This window comes from Zalophus californianus, chromosome 5 (assembly GCF_009762305.2).
Source record: "Zalophus californianus isolate mZalCal1 chromosome 5, mZalCal1.pri.v2, whole genome shotgun sequence".
NCBI classification, from domain to species: Eukaryota; Metazoa; Chordata; class Mammalia; order Carnivora; family Otariidae; genus Zalophus; species Zalophus californianus.
Window position 1 is genome coordinate 127,683,181 of NC_045599.1, and position 25,460 is coordinate 127,708,640.

The 25,460-nt window shown below is 44.7% G+C and overlaps 1 protein-coding gene across 6 annotated transcripts in view; it reads left to right on the top strand.

The window, feature by feature from the left end:
- Positions 1–25,460, top strand: part of ADAMTS12 (ADAM metallopeptidase with thrombospondin type 1 motif 12) — a 298,365-nt gene that overhangs the window by 226,904 nt on the left and 46,001 nt on the right. For all 6 annotated transcript variants that reach the window (XM_027605495.2, XM_027605491.2, XM_027605493.2 and 3 more), the window contains 4 exons: positions 3,673–3,793; positions 13,571–13,815; positions 15,559–15,697; positions 22,645–22,771. In XM_027605495.2, the coding sequence (XP_027461296.2) occupies positions 3,673–3,793; positions 13,571–13,815; positions 15,559–15,697; positions 22,645–22,771 (632 nt within the window). The remainder of the gene's footprint in view (positions 1–3,672; positions 3,794–13,570; positions 13,816–15,558; positions 15,698–22,644; positions 22,772–25,460) is intronic.

Here is a 25,460-nt window from a genome sequence, read left to right on the forward strand (position 1 = left end):
TTAACTCATAAGCAAAATGTGAGAATTGCTAAGAATACATATTATGCATTTACTAACAGAGCTGGAGGCCTGGATGAAAGCCTGGAACCTGAATTCTCTAATACTCAAGATAGTGTGCACTTTAGTCCAAATGACAGGGTCAAGAATTGGTGATATGCTTCTGACAGAGAGGACATAATCATTTGAATAAAAAGGCAATCTACAGAATGAGAAAATACTTGCAACCATATATATGACAAGGGATTAATATCTAAAATGTGTAAGGAACTCTTACAACTCAATAGCAGAGAAACAAATAACTTGATTAAAAGAATGAGCAAAGGACTTGAATAGATATTTCTCCAGAGAAGACATACAAATGGGTATATGAATAGGTGTTTAACACTATTAAACAAACCCACAATAAGATATCCCCTCACACCTGTTAGGATGGCTGTCTTCAAAAAACCCAAAAGATAAGTGTTGCTGAAGATGTGGAGAAATGGCAACCCTGCATACTGTTGGTGGGAATGTACAATTATGCAGCCATTATAGAAAACAATATGCAGGTTTCCTCAAAAAATTAAAAACAGAACCTACCATATGACCCAGACATGGGATTTCTGGGTGTGTATCCAAAAGAATTGCAATCAGGATCTTGAAGAAATATCTGGACTCCCATGTTCATTACAGCAGTATTTACAACAGCCAACCTATGAAAACAACCCAAATGTCCATCAGCAGAGGAGTGGACAAAGAAAATGTGGTATATACCATGTTGTATCCATACCATGGAATATTATTCAGCTTTTGAAAAAAGGGAAATCCTGCCATTGTGACGATAGGGATGAGTCTGATGAGTCTGGAGGACATTACGCTCAGTGAAACAAGACCCTTACAGAGGAACAAACTCCACATGATTCTGCTTATGTGAGAATCTACAATGGTCAGCCTCAAAAAAGCTAAGAATAAAACAGGGATGCCAAGGGCTGAGGAGAGGGAACCGTGGAGAGTTGTTGTTCAATGGGTACAAAGTTTCAGTCAGGCAAGATGCCAAGTCCTAGACATCACTGTGGATATGGTGCTTACGGTTGATATACGGTATTGTCCACTTAAAAATGTGTTGAGAGCCTAGATCCCCCACTAAAGGTTCTTAGCACACACACAGAAAGAGTCACAAGGGAACTTGGGGGTGAAGATGGCTATGCCTGTTACCTCGATTGTAAGTGATGGTTTCGCCGGTATTTGTGTAAATTCAAACTCATCAAGTTGTTTACATTAAATGTGGACAGTATTTTCTATATGTGCTATGCCTCAATAAAGCTGTTTTTAATTTTTAATTTTAATTTTGATTAATTTATTTTTTTAAAGATGAGGAAATTGGGACTCACAGAAGTCCCTTAGGTATTTTTTTTAAAGACTTTATTTATTTATTTGACGGAGTGCACACAAGCCAGGGGAGTGGCAGGCAGAGGGAGAGGGAGAAGCAGGCTCCACACGGAGCAGGGAGCTGGACCCAGGGCTCAATCCCAAAACCCCGGGATCATGACCTGAGCCAAAGACAGACGCTTAACCAACTGAGTCGCCCAGGTGCCCCAACAAAGCTGTTTTTTAAAGAAAGAAATTATATAATGGGAAATCTAAATTATTTTTTTTTTAATGTTGCTCATTGGAGTAGCAGTCAGGCATGTGAGGAGTCCCATCTGAGGAGATCCTTGCTGGACTCATTGTCCACGTTTGGTAGCTGCAGGAGAGCCACCTCTGATTCTGCTGCAGGCGGAAAGACAATATTGTTGTGGGCCCCCTTGCCAGAGCACATGGCGCGAAAAAGCAGAGTGACATCTGTTTGTTTTCCCCTGGGAGCCCTTCTGTTTTATGTGCAGCAAGGGAGAATGGCTTCTGTCTTCCTAGGCTTCGTGTTAGACCCTGGACTCAGTGTTGCTTGTGCTGGGTGCCGCTGATGGGAGAAGCAGTTGAGGTGAAGCCTCTACAAGGACCCCTTGAATATGCTGTAGGACCGCAAATATGCCTTGTCTTCCTCCCCCAGCCCCCACCTCCAGCCCCAAGTATGCAGACGGATATTGCTGGAGAAGAAAGATGGGCTCACTGTATTTGTTTTCCTGGCTTTCTTAATAATATTCTTCACATTTGTGTCTATCCTCTTCTGGTAGAGATTTGAAAAAACACTTTACTGTGTCTCCCAGTTGATTTCCTGGCTCATCCCAAATGAGTGAAGGAATGAAAGTCTCTGGGGGTATGATCTGTGAAGATCGGCTTATCAGAGTATGCTCAAGCTTGATGTAAACATAGCGCTTGTGAAGGGCTGACATGTTACTCGTGACCACTGAGTACACATCCAGAGAGTTTCTTTTTCTTATTGTGATTAGCATGATTAATTTTTTAAAATCTCTTAGCACTTCATTTTTTCCCAACTGGGAAATGGCGGTATTCTCTGTCACTGGCCATTAATTCTCTGTTCAGCTGGTGGAGGGAGGGTGTATTTAAAAACCCAAACTGTTCTTCCTTTCAGTCGATTTGAGTTGGCTCTAAAATAAGAAAGGAAATGTGATGAGCACCGCTTCTCTGTGGAGGTACCCAGTCACTATACTGTACACCTGAAACTGATAGAACACTGCATTTTAACTCTACTGGAATTAAAACACGAACTTAGAAATATAAAAAATAAAGCAAGGGAATTATCCTTGAAGGAGAAAAAAAAAAATAAAACTGCGTAGACACACTTCTTTGCAAGCAGAGAAGTCCGACTAGTAGAATATGGTCCAATTTCCCTCTCTCTTTGGCCAGAGAGCAAGCAACAAAGACCTCCAGGGGAGGCTCGTGTGTTTCATGACTTTCTGTCTAAGTGTTATGATTTTTTGGTTTCTGATGCTACTGAACACCCCCAGTTTAATTGCTCTCCTTTCCCAGCATGGGGATTTTCGGGTGGGAAAGACTTGGCCGAGGAGAAGGATCCATGGCGAGGGAAAGGTGACAGAGAAGGGCCGATGGGCAGAGCCCTGGGAAGGGATCCGATCCAGAGCATGGGCGAAGTCAGTCTCGGCTCACAGGAGAAAGCTCACGATGGCTGGGATACCGCTACGTGTGAGGTGCAGTGGGGGCTGGGTCTTAGGAGGCTGCAGAGCATCTGATGATGGTCCACAGGTCAGAGATGTCACCCCTCATGGGACTGACGGAGTGTCAGCATTGAGCCAGCGCTTCTCGGTGGCCGCTGGCTCACCTGCTGTGCTCAGACAGGAAGCAGGGATCACCCCAGGGAGGCGCGTCAAGGGACTGAACCACCACTTTATAGGCGGAGTAACTCCATCATCTCTGGGAATTCTCACCAGAGACGAGGGGACATGAGGTTTGCACATCAGAAGGGGGTTTACTGCTCCAGCAGCTCTGATTCCAAGACATTTTCGATGTTAAATGTTTGGAACTGTGTTCAATTCTGCCTGTGACTCAGGGGAAACCAGATACCCACTCAGTGTGGCCCTCTGTCCCCCTAACCAGGTAGTGCCTTTACCATCAGTGGATGCTGTGGTTACTCCTCTGGCTGCCCCCAGGGACAGGAACCGTTTGTCCCTGTATCTGTCCCCAGCCCCGATCTCATCAAGAGGGAAGGGGAAAAGGAGAAGGCGGGTGTGGTGTCCCCTGTCCATGTTGGTGACCCTTCGCCTCTCTTCCCCACAGATGGTCGGCTGTGACTACGAAATCGGCTCCAATGCCACGGAGGATCGCTGCGGGGTGTGCCTTGGGGATGGCTCTGCCTGCCAGACCGTGAAGAAGATGTTTAAGCAGAAAGAAGGATCTGGTAACAAATAATGGAAGTGGCAGGGGACTGAGAACGGAGGGCAAGACAGATGGCTGTGTTTTAAAACAGATTGTAACTTTCAGAGAACTCCGCGCGGACCTCGCCTTCCAGACAAAGGCATAAGGGCTCCCTGACAGGTTTAGGGATGGGGCTCATTGCTGGGCACTTACAGGAAGTCTCCCACTGCACGGGGATCTAAGTCTCCCACTACCTGGAGGCTGTCCCCGGGAACGGGAATGAGTGTCATTCCTAGGAGAGCATCCAGGGCTGAAGCCAGTGGTGTAGGAATGGACCTCGAACTGGACTGGGGGAGACGGAGCTCAAAAGCCGGCCATGAAGGGTGCAGACACAGGGCGGGCTCTCAGGGAGAGGGCAGAGAAGCCAGCAGTGGGCTTCAAGGCAGAAGGCTCGGAGTGCACCTTCAGGGACAGAGGAGAGGCAAGGCAAGGTGGCTTGGGCTTGCTCTTCTTCCCCACCTCTCCCAAGAAGGGGGTCCCACCCCCTGCCACCCTATGGTGACCCAGGTGGCGACTGCCACCTGACGTCCCCTCCTGACCCACCCTCTGCTGTTCCTTTCCCATGATGACCTTCCACAAGATTTCTGCTTTGTGCGGCTCTGGGCTACTAATAATCCTCGGGAATAAAGAGCCCACCCTCACCCCGAATCAGCCATGACCCCTGCCTATTTGTCTTCAGTTGAAACTGCCAGTCCCTTGGCACCAGCAGTGATTGATAGCTGAAGCGGTCTTGGGAGGAGGCTAAGTGAGGCCCAGAGATGGTGAAGACAACTCGGAGTATCAAAGTTTAGGCTCCCCTAGAAATACCTTAAGACAAGAATTCAGGAACCAAGAGTTTGTTTGCGGGTCGGGGGATCCTGGAAAACACCAGTAGGGCATTCAAGAAGTGAAATGGGGAAAGGAGGAGAGCAAAGAAAGAGTGCGTCATTAAGCCAGTGACCATTATATAGGAGCCAGTGTCGAAGTTGTACATTGGAATTTCCCCACCCAAGGGGTGAAGGAGCTGAAACCATATATGCCAATTCTTGCCGGTCACTGCTTGAGGCTACTTTGAGGAGGGGGCGGTTAGGTTGTTAATTCTCTGGATTCCAAAGAAATGCAGGTGCTGAGAGTAGGGAGTCCACCGTGCACTCCCCAGGTAGGGCCTGAGGAGAGAGGGGCGGTGTCTACACTGGAGCGTTATCGGGGGCCGGAAGTGACAGGGACTCCCGGATGTAGTGGGCCACCCTTTTCCTGGGTCCCGACAAAGTAGTGCCTCTCTTTTAGACATGCTCATCGCCCAGGATGAAGTTACTTAGTATGCCCTCGAGTATCAGGTGCATTGATTAAAGGCCCTTTTGGCCCCTAGGACACATCACAGAGGATGACCTGAATTTGTTTAATTTCATCCCAATTTTTTGATTTTTGACTATTGAATTAATAAGGTTAAATTGTAAAGTGAAATGCTTATCTTGCCCTTTAGAATTATCACTGAAGGACTATATTTATGTCTATTTGATGGCTTTCGTATGCGTGAAACCTATCCTTTGAATCACTTATTTGGAATGTGAATGATAACCCAGTGTGTCTTAGGCGTATGATAAATAAATAGCTAATATTTATTCAGTCTTATAAAGTTGCTGTGTAAATATTTTCTGTTAGTTAGATGTGACCTTATTTACTTGGATTATAAAGTCACCCTTAAAATCACGTTTCTACATTTACTCTCCCTATTGTTTGTTTATCTATGGGAGTTCCTATTTTTGCCCTCAGATATGCTATGCTCCTAACATTATGGTAACTCTTTTGAAAAGCAGTTTTCATTCTCAAATGTCCACCATTAGACTTAACCTTTTAACTAAGCCCTTAGGAAACTGGGCTTTAGTTCTGGATTCTTGACTCTACCCTGGTTTCTTGGGAGTGAGGGAAAAGACCAGAAGCATCTGGAGCCTCCCTCCCACCCCCACCCCTGCCTTAGAGACCTTAATGCCTCCAGCCACATGCCCAGCACCGAATATTTGGCATCCCTCTTGCCTTTGGTTTGCAGTCCTTCTCCCATTTGCTTCCCAGAGAGCTTCTGCTGGCTCTTGGCACTCAGGGAGGGGTGTCAACTTTAGACTGTGTGTATCCTGAGAAAGCCTCAAGGCTCTCTGGCACTGCTAACCCCAGCACAGTGAGGAAATCCAGCCAGATCTCACTCTGGACCCTGTTAACACCCAGCAGGGTCGTCTGTGTTCCTTTTACCCACCAGGCAGATCCCACCTTTGCTGCATGCCTAATAAAGCCAGATACCTCATAAAGACCCTGGCTGCCACCACTCCACTATAGGAATGAAACCAAGAAATAATGGAAAACTATGGGAAAAGGAGTGAGATGGCTCTGGGCAGACTGATTAACTCGAAGGCCAAAGTCAAAAGAGGGAACTTCATATCCTCTTTTTGAAGATACCCAAGGCATAGTTGCTTTCTGTATGTATTCACATGCTGCCTTACTTCTCCTTATGTTGTATTCTTTCTCTCTAGTGCAGGTGTAAACTGAGGGGTGAATTGTCTTTTAGGCTTTGTCGCCACCCTGCCCAACCCCAAGTCAGCAAATGTTATTTCTATCTGTAGGAAGTATTCAATAAGCACTCATATAAATGCAAATGAAAAAAGGTTTTCTTAAGGTTGATTCCATATCCCTTTGACAATAAAGGAGACAAATCATTGGCTGTTTTACAGTTATGTTGAAGGAATATTGGATATTTTTCCTCTGTGTTGTCCTGCCGGCTTAGCTGTAGTGTTGTAGCTCTGGTTGTTCTTGTTTTGTTTTTGTTTTAACATGAATTGGTACAATATTGCAACTGTAATATTGTAAACCTAATACTATAATACTGGGTTTGGGTCACTTTCTTACTGTGGCCCAAAGACATAAATCTCGGAGTTTTCCCCTTCTTATGCATATCCTGAAGTATTCTTTTCTCCTTGTGTCTCTACCCTCAACTGTGGTTTCTTAAAAAAATAGAAAAGAAGAACTGCGGTTTCTTTGGTGGGTGGCGGTGATTGGCTTGGGGGGTTCACACTGTAACTTCGTCTCCCTGGTCGAGGCACCTTCAAGAATCTGTGATAGGAGGTGAGCCCTGAAGGAGGATTCTTCCAGAGCAAGTATGTTTCTGCAATCAGTTACATGGGGGCTGTGGTTGGAGAGATGGCTTCATCATCCTGGCATTTATGCGTCAGATCTCCAGAGCCTTGTTATCACAACCATGACCTTGAGAGAAAACCCAGTGTCTCCTTTCTGAGCGAAGTTAACAACCATCAGACGACACCAGAAAAACAGTGAACTTGGGCAACAGGTACCGCTAGCACTTGAGGCAAGATCATCTCTGTGACTAGGAAATAATGGGAATAGGTAATCAGTCACCTAGAAAAATCCAAAACTCTTTCAAACCTTGCATAGCCTCACTGACCCATGTGTCTACTTGTGTTCTTCTTCCTTCCTGTTTAGTTTGGCTTGTGGCTCTCTTTTAATAGAGTGGTTTAAAACAAAAATGTAGGTGGAGAAATCTGCAGTAGAGATGCACATGGTGGCCAGACCCAGCTTCTCCTCCTCTCTCACTGCTGCTCCCTTTGACTATGGAAGCATAAAATATTAGCCAAGTCCCTTTTCCTCCTTTTTATTGTTGTTTGGTTTGGTTTGGTTTGGTTTTGTGAGTGCTCCTAAGAAAGAGGGAGGATGATGGATGATGTGGAATTAAAATAGGCTGGGAAACAAGAGACCAGGCGCTGATCTAGATTACCACTGGCCATGGGGAAATCACCCCATTGTACCTCCATTTGTGAGGCCCCTTTCAACTCTGTCTGGTATTTTTTTATCTTCCCCCTGCCCTCAGCCCTAAGGCTGATCATTTGTTTGTTGATATCTAAGTGTTGAAATTGGTCTGAGTCTCCAGGAGAAGGTGTCTTTATCCATGGCCTTCTTGGACTGTCCCAACAACTAAGTCCCTGTCTACCTCTGTGAAGAGGAACTCATTTAGTAGATTTGACACTGTGCGTCACATGGCAGCATCATGCCTTTTAGTTAGTGTCACACTTGGGGAACATAAGGCCCACTTTCTTGTAGACCCTTCAGAATAGCTTCCATTTCCTCTCTTAGAGAAAGAAAAAAGAATTGCCCTCTTGGGATAGTGCCATGGTTACTGTGAGTAGAAGTGTCTGGCATTAAAGAACTTAGGTCCATTTATTCATTCACTCTATTACTTGAGAAACATTGACTATCTATTTTGTGCTTGGCATGGGGGATAGAATGACGAATAAAAAAATGACTCTTTCCACTGCCTTCTCTGCCTTACCCTGTCCAGGTAACAGGCCTGGGCTCCACTCTGCCATGTGGCCCTGAGGCAGAACTTAAATAAAGAGCCTGGTTCAGAAGGAAGTGGTAGAGATTAAGCTGTGTTCTTCCAAGGGCACCCTGGGCTTGTTACCCACAACATTGACCTTCATCCCAAACTCTTGTAGCCCATTTTTTTTGGCCTACAACACTGACCCATTGTCGTCTAGTTCCTCAGGCTTGGATTTTTTTTTCCTGTTGCCTAATTTCCTTGATTCTGTATGACTCACCTACCTTGGTCTTAAATGTTAAAACCTGACAGTTTTTAGCCTCTTGGACTAATTCACTGGCTTCCTAAAATGACCACTCTTGACTCCTCTGGCCTTGCTTGGCGTCTCTAGACTTGACTAATGCCAGACCCAGTGACCACGAAACCACGTCCTGGTCTTGCTCACACTGGCTGCTTTGATCTGGTGCCGGGAAAAAGGGACCCCATTCTCTGAGCGCCCTGGGACTCTCATGCAGGTAATTGTATCACTTACCTCACTGCCCAGACTGGCAGCCTTGAATCCTACCTCCTTTATTTCATCATAACAGGAATGTGCTCAGACTTTTAATATCTGTTCTCCTTATTAAATATTATGAAATATATATTAAATACACTTGCATATCTGTTTAGTGGGTTTGATGCCCATCGTAGAGTTATTGTAACTCTCTTGGCATATTTAAATTAATTTGGTTTCCTCTGATATACGTCACAATTTCATTTTCACAACGAAAAAAAATCTGCAGTCTAGAAAGCAGAGGAAGGGCACAGAAGGTTTCTTCTAGAAACCCTTGCTGCTGGTATCCACACCTTTAGGAGATTCCTGGAATGTAGTGAAAGAAGCAACTGCCTGGGATTATGCTCGAACCTGACCTCTTGGATACCCACCCACTTCTCGAGCCTGTATGTTTATGTGCTTCCTTCTTCCAGGTGTAGCTCCCTAGTCTCTGCCACTGATCTTCTTGGTTGGATTCACCTAGAGTTAGGAATTAACACCAGTTTCAAGTTAGGTTAAGATTGCTGTCTTAATCCCATAATGAGGCAGATTCTGGACTTTTTCTTGGGGCCACTTAGTCTCTGTGACACACCGAGGAAACTCATGAAGGAATGGAACCCATCGAGAACACCTCACGACACAGGTTGGGTGGCTGTGGTGGCAGTACATGCAAGGTCCAGCTACAAGTCTGGGCAGTGAGAAGGAAGAGACACAAAGCGATGACATGGCTTCATGACACAAAGTTGTCTCTATGCTCCACTGCAAGGTTCAGTTTGCTATTGGCTTAAGAGAGAATAGGGTCTGCTGTGCGATTTCAGGTGGGTGAATGACACAAGGAGGTCAATGTCCGAGAAGACTGATTTGCCAACAACACACACAACTGCCTGGGACAGGGGAGCCCAGGGCTAGGAGATGAGTCCACAAAGACAGGATGAGAATCTTATAAGAAAACATTTCAGAGGAAGTCTGAGGCAGAAGGTAATGCATCACAAGAAGAAGAGATGTGGCTTCCTTGAAACCAGAATATCACCTTACGTGGAGACTGTCCTAGATCATGTTTTCTGAGAAATCCCAGACTGGAAGGAATGGGAAGGGAAGGAGAGGGCCTGGGCCCTCTACTTGACAGTTTTCCTATCAAGAGAGCTCCGGGCTGCCACTCTTTGTCCCAGAAGCATTTAGGGTCAGGAAGCCCCTATCAACATCTGTTCCCTCTTCTGTGTTTCCTTTCCTCTGGCCTCGAGTGAGAGGGCTGTGGTTGCTCATTGCGCGTGCCAAGCTTCTGGTGCCCTTACCACCCGCTTTTGGAAATAATTGAAGCTAAAACTCTCAATGTAGGTCATGGCACTTGGACTTCTCAAAAGATCTGCTGGACACATTTATGTGTACATAATTCTTACTTTCTCTGATTTGGGAGCGGGTCAAACGCAGGGTTGTACCTGAACTTGACATTGACTTGTCATTGCTGTCAAGGCAAGCGTCAGAAGATGGACTGGCTTTTCCTAGGAGCCTCCTCACATTAAACCATAAGATTTGGGCCCGCAGTGTGGATTGTTTTGCTCACCTCAAACTGACAGCATAAATCTTTTTAAAAAGATGAGCTTTAAAAAGATATCTGGGGTTAATAGTATGACCTCTTTATGAGCACATTTTTTATTAGAAGTGACAGACTGGAAACCACATATGCTACTGAGTAAATCCTTTTTGGTGGATTACAAAGAATAGTTGGATAAAATGTGCTTTAGCACCAATAATCTATTGTAGCTCTTGTGATAATTCCGAAGTGAGGCCACTCTTCTGCCCCATCCCCAGAGGCCCTGAGTATTCTTTCAGCTCAAGGGGCTCAGGACTCAGTGATGGGATGTTTTCTCCAGGTGAGTCTGCATGGGCCCAGACTCCTTTTTTGAGGTCAAGATTACATTTTCCTACTTCCCCAATTTTCCCATTATTGCCCCAGTACTAGTGCAAATGACTAATGTTTACTAGGGAAGGTGGGAGAGAAGTGATTTTATGAATGAAAAATTCACCATTCTTAACACTTTGGAGAGAGTCTTACCAACCCTGAAAGCCTTCCTTTGACACAGAATAAATGTCTAAGTGACTTTCCACCCTTACTTTAAATAAGATTCTCATTTCTGTAAAGAAGACCCTTGAGGATAAGATACTCAAAAGATTTTTTAAAACTCTTTCTACCAACCACATTTTTTTATTAAAAACGCAATTTTAAGAGTTTGTTAGCCAACCCTAGATATAGGTATATGTACTTTCCACCTAGGTGTGTGATGTGGCATAGATTTCTCCCCTTCGTGGGAACTCAGTTTGCTCACTTGGTAAGCAGAAATGTTTGTAGTGATTCATTTCCAATTAAATGTCCATTAATAGCAGATTGGTTAAATAAATGGGTTTATGTCATTTTTGCTGTTGTTGAAATGCTCAAAAAATATGGAAAGATATGTAAGGTATATTAAATTTAAAAAGCAATAGTTGGAATAGTTCATGTAATATGATCCCACTTGTTTAAAAAATTGCTTATACATGCAAACAAAGATTTTGGAAGAGAAATCCAATAAACCATTCACCGTAATTGTCTTTGGAACATAGGACTGGGGATGAAGGAAAATTGAAATTTTTACTTTTCCTTTTATACTCTTCTAAAATGTGGGCTTTTGTGGTCATGTGCAAAGGAGTCTGGTGGATATATCGTGGTTATTTTTAACTCCAAATTACCATAATTTTATTTTTTGGCTTCCCCTTAGATATTCTTTTACAAATATATATATTTGTAAATGTGCATTACTTTGACTCATGGCTAAATCTGTCTCGGTTTACATCTTCTGTATGTAAACTGTTCAGAAGCAGCACTTATAGTCACTGAAAACTTTTATTCTAATTTGATGTACCTCCCATTTGAATTTGGCAGAATCTGCCATGATAAACATTTCTAATTTTGGATTTTCTCTCTTAAGTGAAAGATAAAAAACAAACTCTTTTGGATTTTTTTCCATCTAGTTCTCATTGTTTTTTTGGGGGGGGTTGTTTTGTTGTTTGTCTGTAAACAAAGGAGATAAGGTGGTCACCACAATATTTCATGCCAGTTGATTTTCCTGAATGAGTTCTGCTATGAGAAGGCATGCGACATCCCAAGTCAGAAAGTGGCTGCTGGTCACAACACTCCAAAGGCATTTCAGAAAATTACATTAGCCTCAATTACACGTGATAAATATTTTCCCTGAGCTAGTTATAAATTTATAGTTTTAGGGCACGTGGGTGGCACAGTCGGTTGAGTGTCTGACTCTTGGTTTCGGCTCAGGTCATGATCTCAGGGTCGTGAGCTCGAGCCCTGCATTGTGCTCCATGCTCAGTGCAGAATCTGCTTCAGATTCTCTCTGTCTCCCTCTGGCCCTCCCTGCTCATATTCTCTCTCTCTCTTTTTCTCTCTCTTTCTCTCTCAAATAAATAAAATCTTTTTTAAAAATTTGTAGTTTTAATCAGCTATTTCAGGCAGGTATTGTTAGGGCCAAATGGAATTGAATCAAATACTACAAGACCTGCATTTTGGTCTGGCTGGATGGGAGCTGCCAGTTTGAAAAATGGAGCTGAGGGTGTGGCCTGAGCTTCTGAGCAAATCGTACATCCTGGCCAGCCCTAGGATTTGAGCTCCCCAGGACTCCCCACTACTGTAGTGTCTCAGGGAGAAGAAATGGTTGAGGCACTTTCAGGTGACAGAGATGAAGGTTTGCTTGTGGTTGAAAAACCTAGTATCTCTCCAGTGCAAAATGACCAGGATGATCAGGGTCTTAAAGCCAGCATTTGTACGGGAAGGTTAAAAGAAAAAAGAATGTTTCACTTGGAAAAGAGAAAAACAATTGAATATCAGAGTTGTGAGGGATGTCAGACATCATCTTGTTGGAGCCCCTTCATTGTGCAGATGACGTTCGAAGACGTTAAATAAGTCAATGAACACCATAGAGCTCACTCAAGATGATGCAGAAACTAGGACTCACGTGTTCTGGCCCCCTGCCCTGGCATGTTTGCATGTCATCCCCAAAGTCCATGTTCTTTCCATTCTATCACATTTATGAGGTCATGATTCTTAAGAAGCACAAAGAGGAGAAATGCATAAGGTGCTTAGCGCAGAGTCTGCCTAAGGGAGGAAACCATTATGTGTTAATTCCTTTTGTCCCCAGCATGTCTCCTGCCATGACAACCAGTAAATAAGTGTAGGACTATATCTAGAATTGATCACCATTTTTAAATGGATACCCTCTGTGCTTTTTCACAAAAGTGGAATGTAAGTTCATATTTCAGCAAAACATAAAAAGTAAGAAAAAAAACCTAATGAAGAGAATTGTCCAGCAATATAAAAAGCTGTGCTCAGAGCGAGCTGAGTTTCTCATCACAAGCTATATTCAAGAGCGCCAGGTGGCAAATCAATCCAAGATTCCCTCAGGGATTCTCTTAATGAATTTAAGCTATGATTAGATTATTTCTAAGAGTCTGTCTTTAACGTGCAGGCAGTGAGGACGAATGAGGAGAAGGTTGTACCCAGGGCAATGTTGAAAAGATTCATCTGATAGCAGCAACAAATGGGGGAGCAGAAATGCAAATGGAGAGCTAGTTAAGGGCTGTCAACTCTCAACTTAAAATCACAGAAAAGTCAATGCTGGATCAACCACAAACATTTCAGGGTCCAGTCTGCATTTATTTCATCTCTTCTCACAAAACTGTGTGCATCCTGAGTCACAGAGCTCCTGGGCATTCCACTCCTGGCCAAGCTCTTTAAAATTCCCCATGACTACTGCATCTGCTCATCCCAGTGACCACCCAGGAGGAAGGCAAGGGCGCTAAACAGTGGGCTTGAACGATGGCTCAGAAACAGATTGTGTTCAGCTAAGCTAGTGTGCCTTTTTCATTATCGTGTCTTCTCTCCTTAGGTTATGTTGACATCGGACTGATTCCAAAAGGAGCAAGGGACATACGGGTAATGGAGGTTGAGGGAGCTGGAAACTTTTTGGCCATCAGGAGTGAAGACCCCCAAAAATATTACCTCAATGGAGGATTCATTATCCAGTGGAATGGGAACTACAAGCTGGCGGGGACCACCTTCCAATATGACAGGAAAGGAGACCTGGAGAGACTGATGGCCACGGGTCCCACCAATGAGTCGGTGTGGATCCAGGTAATGCAGAAGCAAAGGCAGCTGCTCATGTGTATATTAGTTAGGGTGTTTCTGATTTTCTTTTCCAAGGTGTTTGTTAGGGGACACTCATTAAGAACCCTTAAAACTTCTTTTAACAAGGAGCAGGGAGGAAAGCAAGATATTATTTTGTGCTATTAATCCTTTATTGCCTAAAAATTGCTGAAACCCCGATAATGAAGTGCCGTGGGCCCTGAAGTCATCTATTGGGAGTTTTGAATTCAGCTTCCAGTATGATTGACATAGGCTGTTCATCTGAGGGTGATTGTTTCTCAGGTGTACAGAGGATGTTGTCAGTCAATGTTGGTCTGGCGTGAGCTTCCAGGTAGCTTTCCAGCAGTGGTGATGGACTGACATGGTTTTTTCATATGTTACCATGTGGTTGTTCGTAGGCAGGAGGTTTGACTTTGTGAAACTCTTAGGGGGGGAGGGGGCCAGAACGTAGTATGTGCACCTTAAAGACACGGGTGATTCACCTTTCATGTTGGCAAGGAACCATAGAGAAAGAGTGGAATCATTATACCAGTAGAGACGAGGCAGGTTGGGGATGACAAATGGCCCAAGAGTCAGATCTAACCGTATTCAGAAGTTAGAGGGAGGTGATTCCAGAGCCAGAGATCAGAGCGTTCACAAAAGCCAGAAACCAAGGCTTGACAGCTATGATTCATAAATGTCTACCTGACATCTTACTTGCTTGTATGGTGAAGGATTCATATACGGGAACCCCGATCCCAAGGAGCAACCATCCAGCACCTCTAAGTTTAAGATTAATCCATTTTAAATGTGTAGTAAGGGGCGCCTGCGTGGCTCAGTCAGTTGAGTGTCTGACTCTTGGCTTCTGCTCAGGTTGTGATCTCAAGGTCGTGAGATCGGCCCCATGTCAGGCTCTGTGCTCAGTGTGGAGTCCACTTGGGATTCTTTCCCTCTCCTTGTGCCCCTTGCCCTGCTCTCATGCTCACTCGCTCACTCTCTAAAATAAGTAAATAAAAAAAAAAATCTTAAAAAAAATAAACGTGTGATAAGTAGATTGCCTGCAGGAGACAGAAGTGAGGAGAAGGCCCCAAGAGTGGTATGCCTTGCTCAAGCCCATGACAATTTTTACCCCAGAGCCATATGCTTTAAAGGAACTAACCAGCCTGAGAGCTGGAGAAGAGTATCATAAGACGACAGCTAGTTATAAACAATAAGTGTCAATGTTTATAGAATGCTAACTATGTGCCAGGCACTATTCTCTTCATGCGAATCACTGTACATTTATTTACTTACTGAACTCTCACAACAACCTTATTAGTCATGCTATTATTATCCTCACTTTGTAAATGGGGAAACTAAGGCACAAAGAGATTAAGTAACTTACCCGTAATCACCAAGTTAGTAAGTTCACAGGAGTGCAAGGTGGCCCACCAGTCTGTAGTTGGAAAAGATGCTACCCCATTCCCTCAGAGCAGTTTCCACAGGATTAGACCTCCGTGGGAATTCAGCCAAGAAATGATCAAATAGACAGGAGGTATAGAGAGGTAAAGACACGGATGTAGGTAGACAGAGCTACAGAGAGATGTGTATCAGTGGACGTAGAGGCAGAGGTGGAGATACGTTCATTTGTTGGCATTTTCTCCGATGCATGCCTTCGTCCCTAAGATGATGGGCATTCTGTAGTGTAGTCACACAGCTGTGTTCTGTAGTATCAAGTCATGACAGCGTTGTCACCCCTCTTTTGCCTTTTAGTTGCTGTTCCAGGTGACTAACCCCGGCATCAAGTACGAGTACACAATCCGGAAAGATGGCCTTGCCAACGAAGTGGAAAAACTGGGGTATTCCTGGCAGTATGGCCGTTGGACTGAGTGCAGTGTAACATGTGGGACAGGTGAGCGACAGCCGCTGTGTGCGTGAATCCATGTCCGCTTCACGAGGGGCCATCGGGTCCCAGAGGTCCCAGCCTTCCACACACATGGCCCAGGGGCCTCTGTGGGAGTGAATATGCTGGTCATGGTCTAAAGACGAGACAGTTTTCCCTTTATACTGTCCTTCATGAAAGGTTTTGTTTGAAAAAAGTGTTACGTGTCTTTGCTTTGTTTTGTTTTCAGCTTTCTTGAGCTATAACCCACACAAAACATTGTGTAAGTTTAAGGTCTACACCTGGACGACTTGGTACACGTGACTGTTGTGAAATGTTTACCATATCAGGTCAGCCACTACACCCATCACCCCACATAACTTTTTTGGGTGTGGTGAGAACATTTAAGATCCGCTTGCTTAGCAACTTTCAAGAATACAATACAGTATTACATGGGTTTTATTTTTATCTGTTTTTATAAATTTTATTTTATTTTATTACGTTATGTTAGTCACCATACAGTACATCATTAGTTTTTGAGGTAGTGTTCCATGATTCATTGTTTGTGTATAACACCCAGTGCTCCATTACATGTGTTTTAAAAAGCAAAACAGAAAGCCTTAATAACCTGGTGAGGACCTGACTCCTACAAAAGTCAAACACCCCACCCAGAGGCAGACTGTAAACAATGGCCAAATCCAGACCATAACAAGCTCTCCTGATTCCCATCCATTGTTCTTTTTTCTGTCTCCAAGTTACCAAGTATTTGTATCTATGAGGAGAGTAGTTTTCTCTCATAAAATCGAACATTGGAGAGATTCCTTGCTGTTAAGTATGTCAGGATGAAGTAAATTCTTTTTTTTTTAAGATTTATTTATTTATTTGAGAGAGAGAGGAGGGACAGAGGGAGAGGGAGAGGGAGAATCTTAAGCAGGTTCCCTGAGGGGCATGGAGCCCAATGTGGGGCTGATCTCACAATCCTGAGATCATGACCTGAGCTGAATCAAGAGTCTGTTGCTAAACCGACCAAGCCACCCAGGTGCCCAGGATGGACAAAGTTCTGCTACCATAATAAAGAAATCAAAATCTCAGGAATTCAACACGATGTAGGTTTATTTCTAACCCATTCTAAGTCTGATGCAGGTTGGGTGGCCCAGCTTCATTTTGGAGCTAAGACATCTGAAAGGTGTGGCTCCCAGTGTGCCCCACAGGAGAAGAAAGAATTGGAAAAGGCAGACTGGCTCTTTTTTTTTTTTTAATATTTTATTTATTTATTTGAGAGAGAGCAAGAGAGAGAGAGAGAGCACAAGCAGGGGGAGCGGCAGCAAAGGGAGAATGACAAGCAGACTCCCCGCTGAGCAGGAAGCCTGATGCGGGGTTCGATCCCAGGATCCCAGGACCATGACCTGATCCAAAGGCAGACGCTTAACGACTGAGCCATCGAGGTGTCCCAGACTGGCTCTTACTTGGGGCTTTGGCCTGATGGTGACACAGATCATTTCTGTTCACCTTTCGTTGGTTGGCCTTAGTCCTCTGGGGTACAGTAACTGCAGGGAGAAGCCAGGAACTGTGGACAAGCACAGGGACATTTGTAAGGCACTGGCTCTCTCTGCTGCAGGCTAGATGAAATTCTCGGAGGCCTGGGAGGGCAGGGTCTGGGCTTGTCAGGTACCTGGGGCTCTGCACTCGACTGGGGGGCTTTAATAGTACTGGATGAGAAGTCCTCCACCTCTGTCTCCTTTCGGATCGTGTCCAAGTCTGTTCTGGAACTTCCTGCCTTGAGTCTGTCTCTACTGCCTATAAACCAAGGCCCCACCAGGGGCAAGTGCCCGCTGCAGCAATGGAGCCAAGGGAGTGAAAGTGAAGGAGTGAAAGGTTCAGTAGAACCCAGTCGGCTCCGCCATGGGCTTCTCTCCCACATCCTGTGTCTCTCTCTGCACCCCTCATCCACCTGCTCTCCCCCTGCCCCAGGAAGTAGTCCTGGAAAGAGGTCCAACGGCGGACACTGCGTCACGTGCCATCAACCTAATGAACGACGTTTGTATTACCAGCTTCTTTCTTTCCCTCCTTCAGTACAGGAACCAAGAAGGGTTAGCTTTTAGAAATCCTGGGGATCATGTTCATTTCAGAATGTGTGATGTTTTGAAAATCCTAAGCCTCTGGAGATCGATTAGGGTCCAAGGTGGGTTGTGTGGCAGCAATCGGTTGTGGGGTCGGTGTCGATGGTGTCACCCCACGGCTGCAGCTACAGCATTTCCAGATGCCCCGCCCCACTGCCCAGGGGGCTGGGCTGGCCGGGGAGCTCGAGCAATTTAAGCAGAAAATCAGTTCGTGAAAACTATTTCCCTGCAATTGCAAGGAAAATGAGGTCGTGGGGACTGTAGTCACCAATACTTTTTCCAGTTCTCATCCCCATTTTTCTCTTCTTTCAGCGAAGTACAGGTGTAGCTGCAAAGCTTAAATCATCTGTCCCTGGACCCCAAGGAGGGAAGACTCAGCCAGTCCAGGGGGGCAGGGGACAGGAGAACACCCCCCCCCTTTCTGTTCCAGCATGGGATGAATTCTTTGCATTATACATGCAGTATTTCAGAGAATAGGAATAACAAGATAATTGGCTGATTTGTGCAGTCATCGGAAAGCAGGCTTTTCTTAGCTAGGAAATGAAGTGGCCTGACCAAATGTGAAGGAGGCATTTGGTGTTGATAACGGCCTGATCCTCGGCCTGCGTGGGCAGACGTCATCCTGGTTGTTCAACCCTCGCAGGAACTATCAGCGAGCTGCCACAGTGGTCATGTGCTCGCCCCAATCGCAGTCCCACTGCCTGTTTGAGTGACAGTGAGCTCTCTTCCTCTGACGGGGAAGAAAGACAGCATTTCTACCTTCCTGTTGTCAGACACAGAGGGTGAAATGCTAATATTCCCCTAGGACACACGTGGCTAAATATAAAGATGGAAGACTGCCTGAAACACTGAATCAGCCAACGATGTCATTTTATTTTCTTTGAGCAAAAACTTCCTATATTTTAAAAGTAAGTTAAATACCTTACTGGAAAATTAGAAATAGAAAAAGTCATCCCCCTGCACATGCATTTGTGTACTTTGTTGCCTTTCAATATCCTTTTTCCTAGTCTTAGACATATCTAGTTGTGTGCACACGGGTGTATTTATGTACATACATACAAGCCTTCACTTAATGTGGTAACATGGGTAACCTTTCCAAGTGCTACTCAATCTTCACAGCTATCATTTTTATGGATGTGTTATATTTCCCTGGCAAGACAAAGCAAAATGTCTTTAACTGATTCCATGTAAAGAATGATTTCATTAGTGTAATTTGTAGTTGGAATTTCTAGGTTCAAAGAGTGTAAATATGATGGTAATATTAAGAAACTTATTACCAAATTGATCCCCATAGTAAAAGAGTTACAAACAGGTAGTAGCAACTACTTTGTTTTTGTTTTTACTGTTACTGTATTATTTTAGCCTTACACTTTGTCGCTGGGAAGCCTTATGAATGTCCAAGGAAAATGGAGAATGTAACAACAAACTCTTGCATGCCGGCCATTCAGCTTTCTCAGATCTTACTATTACTTATGCTTATTTCAATCTTCATGTTTAAAGAAAAAAAATTGCACAGATATACTTGAAGAGCACTTCCCTTACTCCACTCCCTTTCCTTTTTCCCCAGAGCTAATTAGGGTCATGAAATCAGTATTTATTATTTTCATGCATGTTGTTAAATACTTTTAGTATACATGTGAATAGCCATATACATTAAAAAATACTGTTTCTCAGGCATTTAAGCTTTCTGTAAATAGTATCATACTCTATGTATCATTTGTTGTCTTGCTGGTTTTACTCAGTATTATGCTTTTGAGATAAATCCACACTAATGAAAGTAGCTCTAGTACATTCACTTGAAGGGCTGCATACTATTCCATTGTGCAAATATACCATTATTTATACATTCCACTATTTTGCAGTTATAAACAGTTTTGTAATGCTGTAATGAACACCTTTCCTCAATATTATGAAAGCTCAAAGTAACCGTTTGACATAGGTTTGACATACATTTGACATAGGTGCACATATCCTTGATAAAGCATGAGAATCACGGGGCACCTGGGTGGCTCAGTTGGTTAAGCATCTGCCTGCTCAGGTCGTGATCCTGGGGTCCTGGATTGGAGCCAGGCATCGGGCTCCCTGCTCAGTGGGGAGTCAGCTTCTCCCTCTCCCTCTGCTGCTCCCTCTGCTTGTGCTCTCTCACTCTCCCTCTGTCAAATAAATAAATAAAATCTCAAAAAAACCCAAGCGTGAGCATCACAAATAAGGACACACATTCGAATTTGACCCTGATGTGTGACCATATACTGATGATGTTGAGAAGACTGTTCACTTCTTTGGAAAATCAGAGTCAGATACTTCTTTGACTATTTTAAAATTGCATTCATCTCGGTACTAATCCACCTGGCTTCATCCACTATAATTGTCAGGTAGGGTCAACCAAGTGAAGATTTGGAAGACTTTTTTAATATTTAAGACTTCATAAAAATAGTAGTAACATTTACTGAGATGGATTTAAGCATATGCTGTGGAATGAAGTTTGTATAGTTTATCATACACATAAATAGAGAGTATTTGTCAGATAAATTACAAGTAATATATAGTGATAAACACCATTAATTCCAAAAGAGAAACTGACACATCGTTATTAATTTTGCCCTATGCATTCGACGGTATCTGCCTGGCCAGTCCATCTGTTCAGCTCGCTGCTGAGCCAGCACAGTGACCCATGCAATACTGTTAACTTTGCGACAGGGATTTTATGTAATATTTTGTGCCCCTCTGCTACTTCTGGAGTCAGGAGCATTGAGCAAGGACACTTATCTTTGCTATTCATACGCAGAAACAAGCCTTTTTGGGGGATGTTTCCAACCTCTGAGAGTCACCTGACATTTTCATTTTAGGTTTTGATATTAAGAATTTGCCACACTACCCAAAGTTTTCATGAAATTTCTAAGTACCTAAGCTTTTCTCTTTTTTTGCTCTACCATGGCGGGTGCACGCCAGTGTTTCTGGCTTCAACCACCTCAGCCTGTATTCCGCTCACGTTGTCTAAGACGTCTCTACAGGTGCTTGTGTCCATCCAAGGACTCCTTCCTTGTGCCATGGGAGTTCCTTTTATGACGTTGCTTCCAGCTATTGACAGTGTTTTATTTATATGATGAAAGAAGAATAACATAGTCGTATCAGTGGAGAAAGCCTGAGTGGTTGAAAGGTTGCCTGTCTCTCCAAAAGAAGAAAATGCTGTTTTATTTAACAATAAAATATTGATTCAGGGATGCCTGGGTGGCTCAGTCATTTGAGCATCTGCCTTCGGCTTAGGTCACGATCCCCGGGTCCTGGGATCGAGCCCCGGGTCGGGCTCCTTGCTCAGCGGGGAGCCTGCTTCTCCCTCTGCCTGCCATTCGCCTGCTTGTGCTCTCTCTCTCTGACAAATAAATAAGTAAGAAAATCTTTTTTAAAAAACAAAAAAAAATTTGAAAAGAAATATTGTTGATTCATTTTAAAGGATTTGCTGACTCTTTGACAACTCGCTCTGACATTTTTAAGTGATGAGATGTGCTCTCTGGCATCTGAGTATGAAAGCCAGCCTAGGAGATTGGGTTGGAACAACTCATGGGAGGTGGTGTGAGGCGGCGGGTTCCAGGTCAGGTCCTGCAGCTGCGTGCCTGTGGGGAAACCCCTCCATGCACCGAAGTGAGGCGGTGACCAGCTTTGTGGGTTCCTCGTGGCCTTTCCAATTTGGGAATTCTGTACACCAGCAGGCCCACTCAAGGCCTGGATGCCCTGAGAGCTCAGGGCGCCAAGATTTGTGCAGGCTGATTGCTCTGTCCCCCGCCCCGGGGGCGGGTGTCCCACTCTTCGGTCTTGTCCCCCTTGTTTCACATCAAACATTGAAGCATTACCCTCTCAAGATGCCTGAAGACTCTCTTCTCACTGTCCCTGTGCTTCTCCATCAGTGACATTCTGGCCACTCCCCTAACCTCTCTTGCTAACGATGTCTTACTTAGCAGAACCTGTGGTCCCTTTCCTCTCTCAACCTGTGTGGCTTCACTGTGCCTTCATTTCATCTCGCACATAGCGAATGACGGCAGTGTTGACCTCATTGGATTGTTGTGAGGTTTGGGTTATTATATATCAAAATAGATAATAAGTAACCCACATCTTTATATATTTATGCATGTCTATATATATTTGTCTATTTGTATACACATAGAGTTTTGAACAGTGCCTGGGACAAGGCAAGCACTGGGTGTGTTCGCTATTATTATTTTTCCAAAGTTAAACCCAGCTTACAGATGCGCTTGGTTTGCATGTGGAACCTGCCACCGCCCGCACCCCCCCGCCCCCTCCCCGTGCTCCTCTTACTCACATTACCGACCTGGTCTCAGGGAACAATGGTATTATCAGTCCCTGCTATCAAACCCTCTAGTTTGGAAACATAGCCTCTCAAACTTTATAACATTCTTTTAAATTTTATTCCTGTCTTTCAGAGTTTTCTAATATAAAGCTCCTTACCTTCTCTGTTCCTTTATTAAACTGTAGCAATTGTGTTATAACACCTGGTCATAATATCTGCTTTCATTATTTAAAATCTCACTTTGTTTTTATTTGGCATATATGTGTTCGTCTTGTCTCCACAGCTAGATTATAATCTATATGTTAGATTATGTATTAATCCACCTGTATTATCTGTAGTCCTTCTAAAGCAGGATCTCTTCCACCCCCTGGCGGCTGCAGCACGGGTGGGTTAGAGACCCCATTCCTCATCCACACTTTAGAAACCAGACACCCTACGGACAACTTTCCCATCAGCCGTAAGCATGATCACTTGACATGACCAGGGGCCTCACCTGACACTAAGCATGTGGGCTCAAGATTTAATATGTGTGAACCCTTCTACCCGACCCCCAGGTATTCGCCGCCAGACTGCCCATTGTGTGAAGAAGGGCCATGGGATGGTGAAAGCTACGTTTTGTGACCCAGAAACACAGCCCAATGGGAAACAGAAGAAGTGCCGCGAAAAGGATTGTCCACCCAGGTAAGCACTGATGAGAATTGGAGCTCTGTGTGTCTGCTTAGAAAGATGTGTGATTGGGGCGCCTGGGTGGCTCAGTCGTTGAGTGCCTGGCTCTGAGAGCGCCTGGCTTAGGTCAGGATTGCAGGGTTGTGAGATTGAGCCCCAAGTTGGGCTCTGCAGTAGGCATGGAAACTTCTTAAGACTCTCTCTCTCCCTCTCCCTCTGCCCCGCAAGCGCTTTCCCACCCTCTCTTAAAAAAAAAAAAAAAAAAAAGCATGATGTCTGATTTAGTAGAAGTCTAATTCTCAGTGATAAAGGAGACTTGAGAGGCTTTGTTATTAGAACAAGTACAGGGAAACTTACAGGTTCCTGTGGCTGTGCTGTTGGAGCCCGCGGAAAGCTGTGAGTGAGGACATCTTCTCTCCATAGAGCAGTATTTCTTACAAAGCCAGTGTGTTCTGTGTTTGTCTGTTTGGTAAGGCTAAGTGTCAGAACGTTGTTGAAGAGAATGCTATATGGATCCCCCAAAAGTTCTTTAGCTAACGGGTCCAGCTTTTCCGAGAGCATTGTGCCAGGCAGCGGTGGCGTCCCCTTTCAGATCACATGCCCATCCGCACGTAAGGCAGCCTGCAAGAGTGGCTGTCTGGAGCAGACTTCCCCAGTGTCAGCACCGTTGACACTCGGAGAGGCTAACTCGGTTGTGGGGCTGTGCTGTAGTGTGGTAGGATGTTTAGCGGCACCCCTGGCCTATATCCGCTTAGATGTTAGTAGCAACATCCCCCCTTCCTCTGGGTTGTCACAACCAAAAATATCTTCAGACATTGCCAAGTGTCTCGTAGAGGGCAAAAGCACCTTTGGTTGAGAACCAGCGTTATAGAGCTATTTGCTTGCTGCTCACCATATTGGTTCTAGATACTGGAATCCAAGAAGGTGGCTGGAATGTTATTAGGGTTAAAGAGAGAGAGAGAGAAAAAAAAAACCAAGAAGCAGGAGGGGGAGGAGGGAGAGAGGCAGAGAGAGGGGGGAGGGAGAGAGAGAAGGAAGGAAGGGAAGGGAGAAAGAAAGAACTAATTCTGGAGAGTCTTCATTCTCTAGTGACCTCAAGTAGGGCTGCACTTAGGTTACAGATTCCATCAGGCATTCATTCCAATCCTAAGAAGACACACTAAAAGGAGTTTAGTTAAACAGGAGGGGACTCATTGGTATTATAAATCAAACAAGTGGGGCGCCTGGGTGACTCATTCGGTCAAGCATCCAACTCTTGATTTCGGTTCAGGTCATGATCTCAGGGTTGTGAGATGAAGCCCTGGGTTGGACTCCGAGCTGGGCATGGAGCCTGCTTGAGATTCTCTGTCTTCCTCTGCCCCACCCCCACCCCACTCTCATGCATGTTCTCTCTCTCTAAAAAAAAAATAATAATAATTAAAATAAATAAACAAGTGACGAACTGAACTCTAAAGAAGAGCCAGAAGAATGTAATAAATCCGGAAGAACTGGGTAAAAAGAAGAGTCCAGACAAAGCAGGCAATGTTGGTCTCTGGTGGGGGCAGACAGGCGGGACCCAGCAGCCAGAGCCAGAAGGTTTATTCTCGGTCCAGCTCTGTGGTTCCTGGTGGGGAAGGAGGGGGCTCTGAGGGGGAAGCCGGACTCGCCCTGCCTCACCTCACATGGTCACCTCTCCTAGGCTTTGTTGCTGCACTTTCTATCATTTCTCCTCTGGGAAGAGGGAGCCAGGAAGGAGGCACACTTCTTGGGGCTCATCGCTAGTCCACGGCTCTGCGGGGCTCATGTGCTTCCTCACACTCTGTCTCCCTCAAGGTTATGGACCTTCTACCAGTAAACTTCTGTTGCATTCCTGGGGACACACATGCCTGGGATTCTCACTTTTCAAAGCCACTCGCTCTGATGGGCTGATACCCTCTCAAAACCACAGCTGTTTATTTCCTGGCTCTAATTTTGTCCTTGGCGTTCAGGTTCTCATTTTCATCATATTACATAGTCTCCCTTGGCCTGACTCTTGCCAGCAAATATTTATTAAGCTTCTGTTATTTCCCACAAGAGATACAGTGGTGATTATATCCATAGAAGAGTTACCATTTATTGAGCACTGAGATAGTGTGATACCAAAAAGGCAGTATATTCGGTCTCTGCCCCTGACACACGGAGGTGCTGGGAGAGCGCTGTGCAGAGGGTGTAGAAGCTCTGCCACATTTCCCCTGGACCCTGCCCTGTGCACCTCTTCCACCTGGCTGTTCCTGAGTTGTATCCTTTTATAATAAACCAGTCATCTAGTAAGTAAAATGTTTTCTTGAGTTCTGTGAGCCCCTCTAGCAAATTATCAAACCCTTGGCAGGGGTTGTGGGAACCCCTGATTCATAGCCAGCTGGTGAGCAGCATAGGTGTCCGCCTGGATGTGAAGAGCTGGGGTGGGGGTGGTGTCATGGGGCTGAGCCCTTAACCTGCCCGGTCTACACTAACCCCAGATAGTACGGGTCAGAATTGCTTGGTGTGCAAAACCCACACATTCGTTGAAACAGAAGTAATGTGAAAGTAGAGAAGAAGAAAACGGTGGGTTTTAGTTTTGTTTTTTTTTAAAGAGAGAGCAGTGTGGGGGGGGGGTGGACAGAAGGAGGATAGAGAGAATCTTAAGCAGGCTCCTTGCCCAGTCTAGAGCCCGATGCAGGGCTCGATCTCACCACCCTGAGATCAT